Raw genomic sequence first — 15,411 nt, forward strand, 5'->3', positions numbered from 1 at the left:
CCTCCCAACCCCCAGTGAGCACCAATTTCCTTCCTGTCTCTATGGGTTTGCCTATTCTGGGCAGTTCGTTAGAAATGGAACCCTACACCGCTGGTGCGTTCCCTCTTAAACACTGCCGGGTCTCAAGCTACATGACATCGGGCAGGGGTTCTTCTGGAAGCACTCCCGGGGTGCAGAGGCCACGGGGCTTCGTGGCCAGGAGCCTGGCCTCTGGAGCCATGCTGCCTGGGCCCTGCACATCCTAGCTTCAAGACCTTGGGCAAGTTAAAGGCCTCTCCCCAGCCTCAGTTTCCTCATCTATAAAATGGGAATGCTAATGGTACTCCAGTCTAAGGGTCCCAGGGAAGGCGAAAAAGAGTTAACACAGAAGGTGCCTGGAACGTGGTGGGTGCACTCTGCCAGTGCTCAATAAATGCTAGTTCTCATGGTGTGTTTTTCCTGCAGGCTCATCCCATCTGCAGCTTCTCTCTCTCAGCAGAGAGGCCTCGGGGTTGGAAGAGGGCTAGCTCCAGGCGCTCGTCAGCACCGGGGAGCAACAGCGGCTAAAGGGGGTCTTCCTCTCGCTCTGGGTTGCAGACAGCACCGTTGGTACAGGAGTGCTGTGGGGTTTGTCCCTCTTGCTTCTCTCATCCTTCCAGGTAGCTGAGGAGGGTTTAGTAAAGGGGGGGCAGGGTATACAGAAACTGGTGCCAGAGGCCCCCTAGGCCGGCCAGAGAGCGCTGGGTGCAGAGGGCACAGGACGGGAGCCCTTTGGTGGCCGTGTCAACCAGCCTGCAGCAGGCAGCGCATAACCAGGAGTCTGCATTGGAACCAACCCAGCTCTGGCCCTCTGCTGCACTGTGACTGTCAGGGCTTGGACTGTGATCCCCAAAAGAAGATATGTGGCAGTCCTAACCCCTGGTACCTCAGGATGGGAGCTTATTTGGAAATGGGGTCTTTGCAGAAACAGTCAAGTTACATTAAGATGAGGACACACTGGAGCAGGTGGGCCCCTAATCCAAAGACTGGTGTCCTTCTAAGAGATGGACACGGGGGGGACGCCGTGTGAACGATGGAGGCAGAGACTGGAGTGATTCGTGCACGAGCCATGGAGCAATGGCTGTCACCAGAAACTCGGAGGAGAGCATGGAAAGGTCTCCCTCAGGGAGAACCAGCACTGCTGACACCTTCACTTTGGACTGCCGCCCTCCAGGGCTGTGAGATGATTTATTTCTGTTGTTTTACGCCACCCAGCCTGTGGTTCTTGGGTACAGCAGCTTAGGAAGGTAACATGGTGACCTTGGGGACGCCGACGGCCCCACTCTGAACCTTGCTTTTCCGATCTGTAAAATGGGGCTGATCGTGGGACTTACACACAACAAGCCCTGACGGTGACACATCAGAGCTGTTGAATAAGAACCGAATGTGAAAAGCACGGGTGGGAGGTGGGTGGGACATGCATCTTTTTAAAACTAGACGTGTGGCCAGATTAAGGAAATGCTTTGTTCTCTGTGCTTTTCCGAGAAGGGCCAGGTGCAGGAAACTTTTTCTTTCTTTCTTTCTTTTTTTTTTTTAACTTTAATTTAAAAAACTCTTTCTGACTGCCAGCAGAGCCTCTGCATTTTTTTCCACACGGATATAAAAGTGCATCTGGACTCCGAGCCGAAATGGGCCATTCACAGCTTTAAAACACACGCGTTCTCAGCTGGCGAGGCAGGGAAACAGCCTGATACAGGGGGAGCCGGGGCTTTAAGATGGGGGAGAGAAATTGGTCGGGAGTCTGGCGTGGTGGGTATTCCCTCCTGGTGCCAGGGTCCCCGAGGAGCTGCAGTCCTGCTCGGGTGGGGGAGGCCAAGAGGCTGCATCTGGTGGCAGCTAAGCCTGAACTCAGGAGAAGGACGACATATCAGAACCCGGGAGGTGGGCCCAGCGCGAGGCCCGGACGCAGCCTCTCTCTGACTCCAGCCATCAGCCCTGAGTTTCCTGTGTCACACGAAGCCGGGAGAGGTTTCCATTCATTCTAGGAGTTGCTGAGAATTCCCTCTTGGCCTCCCTCGACTGTCACCTCTTGCAAATGCTCGTCTCCTCTTTGTAAGGGCTTTTCACTCCAAGAGGAGAGGTGGCACGGCCGTTAAGGTTGGGGGCTCTGGACCTAGGCCACTTTAGTTCAAATTCCTGCTCCACCATGTACAAGCTGTGTGTCCTGGGGCAAGCTGCTCAACCTCTCTGAGCCTCAGTTTCCTCATGCGTAAGAGAGGCGCCAGCAAAGAATGGATGGGAGGATTCAATGAACGAACACTTGCAACACTGCCTGACACGGCCCAAGTCTCACAAAACGCTGGCTGTTGTTACTATGCCCTCGGCTTCTCATTATCACCCTGAAGAGCAGGAACAAGGGAAGGTTATTTGAAGTTGGAGCACAATACACGGCTCTCCAGAAATAGCAGAATTAGCCTTCCTAGTTCTAGTCCCCTCAGGTTAATATGAAACCAGGTTGCGTTCCCAAGCGCCCACTGCCTCGGTGGTGGGAATGTGGTGGCCTCAAACTGTCGCAGGCAGCGAGGACAGTGATTCGGGGCTAAAATTGGCCTTGGGTAATCCAGAGTAATTGCATTTCATTAAAAGAGCCTAATGAGAGTTTGTTATATTTGAGGCATCTGAGAGGAGGCAGGGGAATGTGTGAGAAGACACAGCCCCGGGCCTCAAGGGACTTGGGGCTGGTGCAGGGCAAGAGCACGGTGCACGGAAGGTTCCAGGCACAGCAGAGGGAGTGCAGCCCTGACCTCTGACCTGAGACCCACCAGCAGCTCCTCCCCGGCCTCCGGCCTCCACTTGACTCCACGGAGACCCACGCCACCTTCTCCCCAGAGAGAGTTCGAACCTTGGCTCCCGGCACGGCGCACCTCTGCCAAAGGAGCCTTAAAACCTGGCTCATCTCGGGGTGCCCAGCACTCAGTGCAGCGCTGGGTGTCTCAAAAGAGGACGTGGAGAGTCAGGCATTTTGCGTCTCTCCAAATCCTGCTTTTGCTGCCTGTTTTCATCTCTTGCAGTCCAAGGGCCTTCTTCCTGTGGATTATGGATTTCCTGGGTCCCATGGAGCTGTAAGCACATGACCCCAGCCTACTCATGAGGACAGACGTTATTCTCCCATTTCATTATTAGGAAAGCGGAGGCACTGGCCAAGGCTTATGGGCAGGTGACTTCCTCCTTACTTTTCCTTTTGGCCTCTACGCATTCCGTCCATCTCTGGGCCTTTGTATTTCCGCCCTAGCCCTGGAAGGGCTCCCTGCATCATGGCCGACTTGTTGGCGGCCCAGGGCAGGCCCTGCCCACCTCACCAGGCTGCAGCCAGGCGCCCTCCCTGTGCCCTGCACACCTACCCGTAACACCTGCGTGTGTGCTGGTCTCCCCGGCTCGACCGTGAGCATCGGAGGGAAGGCCTCGATCCTTGTTACCCTGAGAGCCATGCCCAGGTCAGAGTGCGCTCAGTAAATATTTGTAGAGCGAACTCCTGCACTGTGCGTCTTAAAAACACGTCCCCAGACTGGGAGGGACGGTTAGGCTGGTCCTGGCTGCAGGTGGAGGGCTGGCTTAGATGGCGTCCCACGGTTCATTCGTACCCTGCGATGCAGACCAGGAAGACGGCAGGGAAAGGGGCACGCCTCAGCCTCGACTGGCCATACGAGCGGACACGCTGCCTTTCGGTGAGGACCTCAGTCTGGGGTCTGACACATGGAGAAGGAGGCAGGGCCCTGCACCACACACACCTGACTTTGGGACCTGGTGGGACGGAAACAGGCACCTATGCCACCAGCACACGACAAACCACCGAGTCACTCAGCCGGGTCAGTGGAGCAGCCTGAGGTCCAGAAGGGAATTATAAGGGGGCAGTGATTTTGCAAAGAGGAGCGTGCTGCTTAAGGGGAGACCCTCTCCACGCCCCCCCAGCTCCTACCATCCGATGGGCTAGCTGGCTATTTCTGCTCCTCCCGAGCCCCCCGTTCTCTGGACTTTCAGAGCTGACACCCATGGACTGTGAAACTGGGGCTCCCTGGTCTTCTGGTTTCTATTTCGGGTACGCTAATGGGAGGCACGGAGCGGGAGCTCGGGGGAGCACCCCTTCCCCCACTCCCTTCCTTTAAGACTACAGCTCCTGCCTTGGCGGCTCCAGTTCTCCTCTTTCCCTCCAAGCATCTGTTTGGCCTAAGGTGGTGACGGCTCCCACTGTCACTGGGCCCGGGGGTGTCACCATCCCTGGCGAGTCCCTGAGCCCCACTTACCCACCCCTCCACACATCTCTCGTCATCTGAGCCATCTGCGGATTGGGTTGTTTCCTGACCCAGATGGCTGCCCGAAGCCTCTGCCTTGACCCAGGGCAGATGGACTTCCCGCTTTGGACAGCAGGCCTCGCGCCCTGGCCCTGCTCAGAGAATCTGAGGCGACAAGGATTGCTCTGAGCAGCTAGCTGGAGTCCAGAGATGCCCCATCGTCTGGTTCTCTGGCTCGGCTGTCCTGGAATCACGCCTCTTTGATCTCCTCTGACCTGAGCCACCAACTATGGGCACCGCGAGCCCTCGCCTCAGCTGCCTTTCCCCCATCCCCCGGGAAGGAAATCTGCGAAGGCCGAGGAAGGACGGCCGCCGGCTACACTGTGCCCAGGCCCGGCAGCCATCTTTCCAGCACAGAGAAGGCGCTGGGATGCTGCCAGCACAGTGCTGGGCCTGACCTTTCCGTAGCCATCCCTGGAGACGGGCCTCTTCTTCCTGGCAACAAAGCCCATTCGATGCCCTTGGCAGGACTCCTGTCCCAAGGGCCACGGCTCCGGGCAGAGCCGAGGACAGGCCTCCTGTCTTTCGAAGTCCTGAGCGCTCTCTTGGTCCCTTCTGCTCTGCGTCTTGCAGAGTGGGAGGGCTGCCTCTCGCGGCAGACGTCAAATCTCCCCGAGCACGGACACCGCCAACCTGTCCCAAGCCATCTGTGCCCCCACTGCCTGGAGAAAGCGTGACTTAAGCTGGCCAGGATACTGAGCAAAGGGAACAGGAGCACCCGGCCTGGCTGGGACTGTCGGGGACTAACTTCTCTCTGCCGAGGTGGACGAAACACAGGGGCCTGTGACTTCCGGGAGGACCGTCTGCCACCGCGGGATGTTTTTGTCTCCCCATGGGTGACGTGCTGTGCTCTCAGGGACAGATCCTTTACGTCCTTGTCCCAACGTTCCCAGAGTCCTAAATGCAAGCTCTCAGCAAACCCTGCAGCTGCTTCTGGCCCCCACAGGGGAGGAGCTGGGCAGGAGCTGAACCCCGCAATGTAAGCGGGGCTCTCTGCACTCCATTCCAGCACCCTGCTCCACTCCAAGTTACGATACCGTGGAGCTGAGTGAGGGTGTTTCTAAAAAAAATGATCAGGGTCCCGTTTCCAGGCTGTCATGGCTAACATCTTTCAGGTGAATAGATGTCTCTTGCATTATTCATCCAGCTTTCATTCACTCAGCTCAATCCAATTCAACTCAACATCCATGGAGGACCTACTATGAGCCAAACACCAAATTAGGGGACACGGAGGGGAGACATCACCTCTGACCTCTGAGAGAGGAAAAGTCACCAGGGAAACAAGGCCAGTCTCAGGTAGCCAAGGGTCAGAAGCGATAAGGCAACGAGGCGGCGTGGCCTGGTAACGGCCTTGGGCTCCACAGCGGGGCACAAAGCGGGCACGTTACCTTTCCCTGGTACTTGTACTGACTGCCTGATCAATCCGAAAGGAGGACAACTGAACCCCAGTCCTTCTCAGCGCTGCGGAGCCCCACCTTCTCTCCGACCTCACAGGGGCTGGGCAGGCCGCAGTGCCGTCAGCAGACGTGTACGTTGGGGCCCTGCTGATACGTGGTGATGAAGGATGTGGATCTGCTCCTCTGAGGGTGGCTTGTCCTGATCCCGGGTTCCTAGCCCACAAATGTGTTGGCTGAGCCTGAGTCCTGGCCTTGAAATCCAAACACATTTTCTTTTACCCCTGGGCTCTGATGACAGAAATGAGGCGAAACCCACAATTTAAACATGGGTGTGAGTGCACACACCTAACACACATGCCAGAACAGAGAAGTGGGGACAAAACCCCAAGTCCTGAATTTGCTTCCAGTTAACATTTCGGGAGACAGAGAACAACCTAGACCCAGCTTCAAACGGCAGCATGTCCGAATCCCGGGGCCCAGAGCAGCTGGCTGCCTCCACTTCTCTGGTGCGGGTGCCACGGCCTTTACATACACCGCTCCACGGAAGCTTTGCAGTTGCAGCAAGAGGCAGCATTATTTCCTGTGGAGGGGATGAGTGACCTGGGGTCTGGGGACATGAAGTCCTTTGTCCATGGTCCCACAGCTGCAAGGAGGCAGCGGACTCCACAGGCCATGCTGCTAACCCCTGCGCCGCTCTGCCTGTCCAGAATGTGGGCTGCCCAGGGACGCCACGCCCCACGGACTCCTCATTTCCACGGCCGATGTCCCCTTCATACCCTGGCTGCATTGCCACAGGACCCCTGTGGGCACCACACGTTACTCCCTCCTTGCACTCAATTAAGCAAACGTGTGCGTTGCACGCACACCAGTGGTGAGCCGATGGCGGTCACCATTTACTGTGCATTTCACGCGGCCCGTGGCCCAGCACTGCCTCCAGCAGCTTCGTCTGGCTCGCTCCTTGTCACCTCTTTCCACCACAGGCCTTGTTCCGGTGCCTCCTGCACGGTGAAGGCCGCGGGTGCGGAGGGGCCAAGCGGGGGCCCCTCCAAAATGCCCAGCGTCACCCTCACTGGAATGGGCCAGGGCCGTGTGTCCACATGGCGCCCTCTGCCCCTCGCCTGGCCGTGTGCAGAAGGGAGGAAGGAGAAAGGCGACCGGAGCCGGGGCGGCCGTACCATCACAGCGACGGCTGTTTACCACAGTGAGAACAGACAGCTCTGCCTGCCAACGCCAGCCGCCATCACGTCTCCCTACTGCAGGCTCCCCCAAGTGTTTATTTAAGCCAACACATTGCTCTGCTAATTGGATAACATTCCATGTGAAAATAGACCTTTTAAAACAACAGCAGCCACGGCAAATAAAAACAGCTGCAACTGGGAAAGCACAAAAGGGCGGCGGGCTCGGGGAAGGAGAATTAAAGGCGCACGTGGGGGAAGGAGTTACGTTCTTGTGTCCGGGCCACGTCCCCTTCGTCCCCGTCCTTCCGTGTGGCCCTTCCCTTCTTCCTCCAGAACCGGCCTGGTCTGGGTGAAGAGCGAGGGGGCGGCGGCTTCTACTTGGATCCCTGTGGCTATTGGTGGCCTCTCGGCCAATGGGGACGGGCACACCTGGGTGGGAACCCCAGGTCACCTGCTCAGGTAGACTGTTGCTGGCTGAGGGAGGCAGCCCCGTAGGCTGGGGGAGCTGGAAGGAGACACAGTGAGCTGGTGGGGGCCCGCTCCTCCTCCGGCCCCGGTAGGAGCTGCTGTCATCCTGGACTTGCTCCCAAGAACTGTTTTAACGAACAACCTCATGGTCTTCTTCCAAAATGTCACTCATTAGTGAGTCCTTTGCTTTGGTGAGGTGTTAGGGATGGGGGAGGGGTGCTGAGTGTGGTGGAACGAGGAGGGGGCTGGCCCTCAGTTTTCGTGGATCAGTGAATGGAGGACGTCCTGAATAGTGGCTTTGGAGTCTGATTGACAGAGGCGGTTTCCCAGCCCCGCTCAGCACTGGCTGTAGGACCCTGGGTAAGTGACTTCACCCCTTTGAACCTCAGTTCTGCCATCTGTCATGAGGCTTCCAATTCCCTCGTCTCCTAGAGTCCCCGGAGGGTTAGGAATCACCTACGCAAATGCCCAATACTGTCCCTGCCAAAGACGGGCTTTTAGGAGTTGAGAGTTTTTATCCACGCAAAGATGCTGCTCTTCCAGAAACATCCTCAGTCCCAGAGGGCCGTGTGGTGCCTGAGAGCCTATGGACAGCCGCACGTCAGTGCAGACCCAGGGCTCCCAGGAAGCCTGCTGCATTCAGGTGTGTGCCACTCCTGGACTTCCTGTCTGCCCTCGTCAACCTCTGCCTACCCACCTACTTCTCTCCACCACGTGGGGAAAGGTTCTTTGAGAAATCCGGGATCTTCACACCTGGAGGTTTGGATAACCGGCACTTTCACAGAGAACGCCATTTTCTGCTTGGGACATCGGCGGCTGATCAGATGTCCTAGGCTGGGGGGATATGCAGCTCATGGAGCCTGTGACAAGGACACAGAGCCAGGTCTCACGCCCAGTTCAGCATTCCCACTGCAGAGGCAGGTCTGGGCCGCCCCTCGACTCCCAGAGCTCGGCTGTGGCGCCACAGGGGAAGCTTAGCAAATGCTCGGGGAATCGGGAAGGCAGTTACGCAAACCTCCCGCCCAAGTCCCAGGGCTGCTGCAGGTTGGGACGAGACAATGCACGTGCGGTGTACATGTCATGTACAAAGCCGGCACTGTGGGTCGTGGGCGCCTCTGGATATTGTCATCAGTTGCCTGGTTACTCTGAGCTCGACCACAACAGCCTTCTCAGAGCCTCGCGCTGGGATTCTCTTCCCAGTTGAGGGGTATGTGCTTGACCCCGAGGGGCCTGCCAGATAACGGCGTTCCTGATGATGTGCAGGGTGGAGGGTGGGGGTCACGCCGATGACACCTGCTTGGGGCACAGGCAGAGACGGTGGTGCTGGGGGACTGACTGAATTCTCTCAGGGGCTGAATTCTCTCCTGTGCCAGCTGGCAAAGTGGATTGGTAGATGCAGGAAAGAGCACTGTGCTGGGAGCCCCTGTACCTGGCTCAAACCTTGTCACCAGCCCTGCCCAGAAACCATTAGTTTCTCCATTGCGTTCCGGACTCAAGGTTCTACAAGCAGATTTTGCTCCCTCCCTGCCTCTCTCCCCACTCACTTTCATCTTTCTTCCCCTTCTCTCTTCCTCCCCTCTGAGGGCGGCTCGGGACCCCCACAGGAGGCTTACAGCTCCAGGTTCAAGAAGCAGGTGCTTATGCCAAACGAGTGCCCGACTTCTTCACCGAGGGCACCATGGTAGGAAGTGGGGATAAAGCCCTGTGTGAGGGAGGTGAGTGGGTCAGGATGCCAGCGAGCCCGGGAAGGTGCCTAAAGGTCTGTTTCCCCCGGCGCTTCCAAAGAAGGAGAGTCGCTTAGGGAAGCTTGCCTCGAGAGACTGGGGGTCACGAAGGTGCCTCTGCCAGCTCTGGGAGGCCCATGCATGCCTTCTGCAGAGGCAAAAAAAAAAAAAAAAGGAACTGTTTTTACTCAATTTCTCCATGCAGCATTGCTCACCCTCTTGTAACGCACGCCCACCCTCGAGCTAACTAGATATTTACAATATTCACAATTCTATTCAGCAGTATGCAGCGCGCACGGCTCTGTGGGTCAGTGGAGAGCGCTGACTGTTCCACTCGGAAGACAATAAAGTTCTTCAGACAGACAGGGAGAAGGAGAGGCAGAAGCAAGGCGCTCCTCCGGGAAGCGAAAAGAGCAAAAGAGCTTTGCAGGAGAGAGGTGCTCCCGGTGGGCTCCGATTTCGTGGAAGGCCGGCTTGCTTGGCGGCGGGCACAAAGGGCCCTCGTCCTGACGACACGGTGACAGGGAAGAGCTGCTGCTGCTGGGATGAGGCGGAGAGGGCCAGAAATAGCTCCGGAGCCAGGTCGCCGCCTGTTGGAGGCCGGGGGCAGCGAGAGCCGGTCTCGAGGGGCTATGGGTTGAGTTCTCATTGTCCTTGGTGCCCTTCGACCTCTGGGAGCCCAGGATCGAAGACGGGGAAGAGTGGAGGGGAGGGGCCACCTCCATAAATCACCAGGAGCTGTGCCAGGCTCTGGAAAGAGCTGTGCTGGGCTCTGGAAAGAACATCTGTAGCCTGGTCTCTGTGTGGAGTGCAGGCCCACCGGGCATTCGCGCTGTCCTGTCTACCTGAGAGCCCCCCTTTGGATTTAATGATGGCTGCGTCCTGGAAGTGGGGTGCGTGGAATGGTCACGGCTGGGAGCCTGTGCCTGGTCTAACCCTCTAGGCCCTACGAGCCATATCAATTCTGACATCAACCGCGGCGCTGGGGAGAGGCCATATGCGGGAGAATGGCTTCTAGCTGAAGAAACTCTGACACGTTTTTTCTCTGCGCCTTCCCCGTCCGTTCTTCTTTTCAGATCGTCACCACCCGTCACCACTGTCACCGTTATCGTCTTCGTCATAGCTACTAACTAGGTGGAGCTCACAGGGTCCGGGCCCCAAGCATATCACCTCCTCCAAACCTCACGGCCACTCATGAGGAAAATCCTGCTACCGTTTTGTAAGGGGGGAAACTGAGGCACACGGAAAGTAAGTTACTTGCCCAAGGTTATACGGCACGCAAGTGGCAGTGCTAGGATTCAAACTCGGCCAGTCTGGCCTCCCAGTTTGTGCTCTGACAGCTAGCCCTGACACTGGCCCTTACTCAGAGACATTTCTCAGGGGCAGGGACTGGACACCCTCAGTTCTCCCTCGGTCATCATCTCATGCAGGAACCCTGATATGAAACAGATGACAACGGCTCTGCGCTCTCCTGGCCCAACCCCCTCGGACGCCCAGAGCTCAGTGGGCCACGCCGTCCCGTGTTGCTCTTTGCTCCGTCCGTGGACAAGGGGCCGGCCGGCTCTGAAGGGACCTGGGCTTGTGGAAACAAGGAGGACCACTTGGGTGCCAGGGTTTCACTGTGCCATCTGGCTTCACCCTGGGAGGTGGGACCTGTTATCATTCCTGTTTGACAGATGAGGAAACTGAGGCACAGGGTGTGGCTAGGAATGCTGTGCTGCCAGTGGTAACAGCTGGTGCTCTGGACGGCTGTCCCCCTGGCTTCCCTCTCAGCCAATGCGGGGACCGCAAAGGTGCCTGCCCTGCTGACGAGTACCAAGGCAGGGGGGCCTGTTGCACACAGGGGGTGCTGCCCCTGCTGTCACAATGGGAGGCGAGGGAAAGGCTGCCAGCCGAGAAGAAAGAGGAGCAGATGTCTGGACAGACGTGGCCACGTGTCAACAAAACAGGCACTTGAGCTCAAGACGCAGAGACAAAGGTGGCTGGCAAGGCTCCCTGAGGTCCTGGGGGCGCCCCCTCTGCCTGCGCGTGTTCCCAGGGCCCACAAAGGCCGCAGCTGTGTCCCTGAGATGTCACCTTTGGCTCCACCCACTGGGCCTCTGGCTAAAGGCTAGTGGGTGCAATCCCAACAAATTTTCTGCTTATCATCGGAGGTGGAATGAACGGGGAGGTTCCCAGCCGGTAGTGAGACCTGCCTGACGCTTTATTGTACGACAAGGCGGAGAGGAGGGACGCTGCCTGAGGGTACAGGCTCACGGAGGGAGCCCACGATGACAGAGGACAGCATCACTGCCTGCTCCCCTGGGGGTTCTGACCTGGGGCTGTGAGGGCAGCGACCAGGGACAAAGCCGGGACCCCAGTTCCACAGCCTCTGCCCCCATGTCTGCTGCTGGGCCGGGCAAGGACCCAAGTCAGTATCCACTGTAAGAACGAGGCCCCAAATTCAGAGAGGCGGCTTTGCTTAAAAAATGAAGGGAGGCCTATGTCTCCAGGGAGCCTGGAGGGATTCTGTACATAGCAGCACCTGCCTGGGCTGCCCTCACCCGCAACCAGCACAAAACAGAAGCCCCAGCCACCAGTGGGAAGGGGGAAGGGGAAGACGTGTCCCCACAGGTCCCCACCTGGGTGCCTTGGATTGTCCTCTGCGAGCGCTGTCCCCTGAGCCCGCTCCGTACTCTGCACAGCGTCCCCTGTGCTGCCCGCCTTGGGGAGCTCACGACCGAGCACCTTTCTGTCTGACCCGGAAAGCCTGGGAACCCCATTACTTCCCCACTTTGCATCCCAGGTCCCTGCGCATGTGACGTGAGGGAGGGAGACGGTCACAGAATTGCCCCTTCCTCCGAACACAAAACCCAGAGCTTGTTCTTCCAAGGATGCCGTGAATATTAGCAGGGTCGGGGAGACAAAAAAGGAGACAACCCGCATGGGGGTGGTGACACGCCCACATCTGTTAAGCGCTTTGCTGCTTTTCTTACAAAGGGCCCGGAAGGGGGGGGCCCTGGTCTCACCTTCGCGTCCTGCTTGGTAAGAAAGTCCACGAAGCCGAACCCTCTGTGCGTGCCTGTCCCCATCATCTTCTTTGGTAAGCGGACGGTCTTCAACTCCCCAAAAGTGCTAGGAGCAAAAGGCAAAAGGTTTCAGAATTAAGGGCAGCAAAGCGGGGGGTGGCAGAAACCGATGCTCATATACTCATTCTTCCAGTTAGAGAAGACGGAAGTCCTGGCAGGGGTACACGTGCACGCGTGCACGCACACTCGTGTCAGCTCCCGACCGGCCAGCACGTGCTCCTTCAGGTCCCGGCCACCACACTGGGCACGGAGGGAACCATCAGGTGGGAGATGCTGGTGGACGGTGCTCAGCTCTTCTCTGACAGGCCGGCACACTCGTTCGCCCCTGGCCCGTGGGGGTAAGTCATTAGAAGGGGGTGTCCAGCCTTGCACACGCGTGGCCAGGCTGGGGAGGCGAGGGGCTGCTCGTGTGTGCCAGCCGGGACTCTGGCCTCGGGGTCAGCGGGGTCTCTCCACCCGAATCAACCCCCACGGCAGAGCTCTGCGTTGAACCAGCAGGATGAACCCCTTTTCCCAGGCCCAGGACCAGGGATGTATCGTCAGTGCTGTGCGCTTGCTCAAATGACACACAGCGACTCCCTGTAAACCCCACTTCCCCTCCCTCTGGTCTTTCGTTTTGATATCTGCTAAGTCAAATTCAGGCAAAGCTGTGGAGAAGGAAACGGCTTGGCTCCTCTAGACAGGGATCTAACAGGTAAACAGAGCCTGGACCATTCCTGGGACCCTCCTCGCCTCCCACCCCTGCCCCCAATAAACCTTAGAGGAATTCCTGGACAAAAGGATCGGGCCTCCCTTGCTTTCCCGCTTTGCTCCCTTGCCCCGACCCCGTCCTAACGTCCATTTATCAAATATATACGTGCAAATTGCTGCCGATAAATATTTGATGTGCACGGCATCTGAAGAGAGGTATTATTTTATCTGAAAATCTACACACACTTGCGAGCGGCAGGGCACACACACGTACACTGACAGTCTAGGATGCTTCAGGGCCAAAGACTGATTGGGGTAAAAAACACGGTAAAGGCCGTAAGCTCTCGTGAAATGATATAAGCTGGATCCGAGGTGTTAACCCACAGCCCTGCCAGCATGACCAGGCATCTACCAGCCCAATTTCTGAAGGCAGGACGGTGTGTAAATGCAGCATTATGAGTCCTCAAAATGAATCTGCACGTCTCCGCGGAGCTCTCCCCGGCAGCTCGCCTCCCCCCTCCTGGCGCCTCTCCGAGCAGGCGACAGAAACTGGGCTGCTGGTGACAAGGCCAGCCTCCCAGGGAGGGGAGGGGCTGGAGAGGATGGGCAGTGGAGCCCTGTCAGTCTTCCTGGCAGATTTGGAGGGGGCGGGTTGGGGCCCAGAAGCTGGGCAGGTGGGGACAAGCAAGAAGATGTGGTGGCAGAGCTGCTTTATCCCCACAAACCCTGCTTTATTCTGCCACCTAAAGGCCGGCGCGTCCCATGACAGACGTGTTGCCTCTTCCTCCATGGACGCCCCGGGCCTCTGCCGGGACTGGCCTTACGTACAGAGGGCAGGCGACGGCTGAGTTTCCTTGTAGCCGCCTTCAGATAAATGGTCCTTTGGCTCTAAGTTCTTTAGAGAGCTGTGGGGACCACAGGGAGGGTGCATCTGATGGCCCCGAGGACCGAGGGGGGTCTGCAAGCATTCAGATCTGGTACGAGAAGGCAGACGGGCACAGGGAGGCCTCGGCGAGCCCACCTATGTGCCTGGGCCCTGCCAGGTACTATACAGTCACAGACAACCTATGGGTATGCTGGTCTCTCTCCCCCTGCCCCAGCCTCTGGCCTCTTCCAGGCCTCAGCTTCACCAGCGCTGGCCTCAGCAGCCTGTGCGGATCTGCCCTTGGCAGGGCTAGGTGCCCTGCTGGCACTCGGGGCTCACTGGGGTATAGCTGTCTGCCTTCCCCTGGGGCTGGAACTCGGCTCTGCGAGTTCTGTTCATCACAAGACCTGCAGCAAGGAGCCCCGTGGCTGGAGCAGAGTGGACGCCTGACAGTATTTTTGGAATGAACTGACAAGCAAAGTGTAGCCGTGAAGGGAGTTACACCTGTGCGCAGGGCTGACGAGCAGTCCAGGGAACAGGCCATGGGGCACACACCGACAGCTCGAATGTTCGTTATCGGCCTCACCACTCCTATTTTACAGATGGAGAAACTGAGAGTGAGGGCGGCAGCAGTCCTTCTCGTCAGCGGCAGGGCCAGAATGTGAATTCGGGCGTGTCCGATGTTAAGCTCTCTTTCCGTTGCACAGTATCTCCCCCGCCACCCCCTTAAGTTATCTGGAGGGGACTGGCCACTTTCTTCCAGGAACGGGGTCTCTTTCTTTCTGAGCTGGGCCCCATCTGGTATGAAGCAGGAAGGTTGGCTGTGGGGGTGGCTAGGAACGCCCTGCGTGATCTCCGAGGGGTCCAGTGACTCGCCCAAGACCCAGGATGCGGGAGGCTGACTGAGTCCCAGGTCCTTCCACCTGCCCCACGTGCAAACCTCCCCCTCTGCCCACAGGGGCTACAGTCCTGTCGCTTGGTGGTCTCAACGGCCTCTGCTTATTTTTTTATTTCTTCTTAGCCCTGTCTAATTTCTGGTGAGCCAGCCTGTGTGTGTGTGTGTGTGTGTGTGTGTGTGTGTGTGTGTGTGTGTGTGTGTGTGTGTGTGTGTGTGTGTGTATGTTGGGGAGAGAAGGAGGGAGAGAGAGGGAGGGAGGGAGGGAAAGAGAGAGGTTAATTCCTCCTCCTCTGCAGTGCACTGCAAGCTGTGGATGCTCTGTGCATGGTAAGCAGCTAAGGGTCCGGAGAAAGGCGAGGAAAATAATTAAAAGGTGGAGAAAAAAGCTGATGAGCAGAGGCTGAAGGAGCCGTGCTTATGTGGCCTGGAGAAGTGGCATTTGAAATCTCAGCAGGGAGAGCCGCGACACCCTGGATCCGGGAGGGACCGCAAGCAGGGGATGAGGGAGCTGGGGTCCTGTCCCAGGAAGCTGGGGACTGCGGGGAGGTCGCAGCCTCTGTCTGGGGTTTCCAGGCAGCCACCCGCGGGGCAAATGAAACACTGTGTCCCAAGACCCGAGCAGCTTCCCAAACCCCATCATGCTTCAGGGCGTCAGGGAGAAGAGAGAGCTGGGCCCAGGCAGCAGCTGGGGGATTAGGGTTAGATCTTAGAAGGAACTTCCTGATGCCTGTGAAACCCCGAAATGAACAGCTGAGACGTCAAGACACCGTCGCTGCCGCTGTCCAGAGTGCCTGGAACGTGCTAGGCCTTTTAAAT

General features: G+C 57.8%; 1 protein-coding gene across 2 annotated transcripts in view; it reads right to left on the reverse strand.

The window, feature by feature from the left end:
• Positions 1-15,411, reverse strand: part of RBM19 (RNA binding motif protein 19) — a 133,807-nt gene that overhangs the window by 33,926 nt on the left and 84,470 nt on the right. For both annotated transcript variants that reach the window (XM_019641657.1, XM_019641656.1), the window contains exon 22: positions 12,083-12,188. In XM_019641657.1, coding sequence (XP_019497202.1) covers positions 12,083-12,188 — 106 coding nt within the window. The remainder of the gene's footprint in view (positions 1-12,082; positions 12,189-15,411) is intronic.

Source organism: Hipposideros armiger, unplaced genomic scaffold (genome assembly GCF_001890085.2).
Source record: "Hipposideros armiger isolate ML-2016 unplaced genomic scaffold, ASM189008v1 scaffold_62, whole genome shotgun sequence".
NCBI classification, from domain to species: Eukaryota; Metazoa; Chordata; class Mammalia; order Chiroptera; family Hipposideridae; genus Hipposideros; species Hipposideros armiger.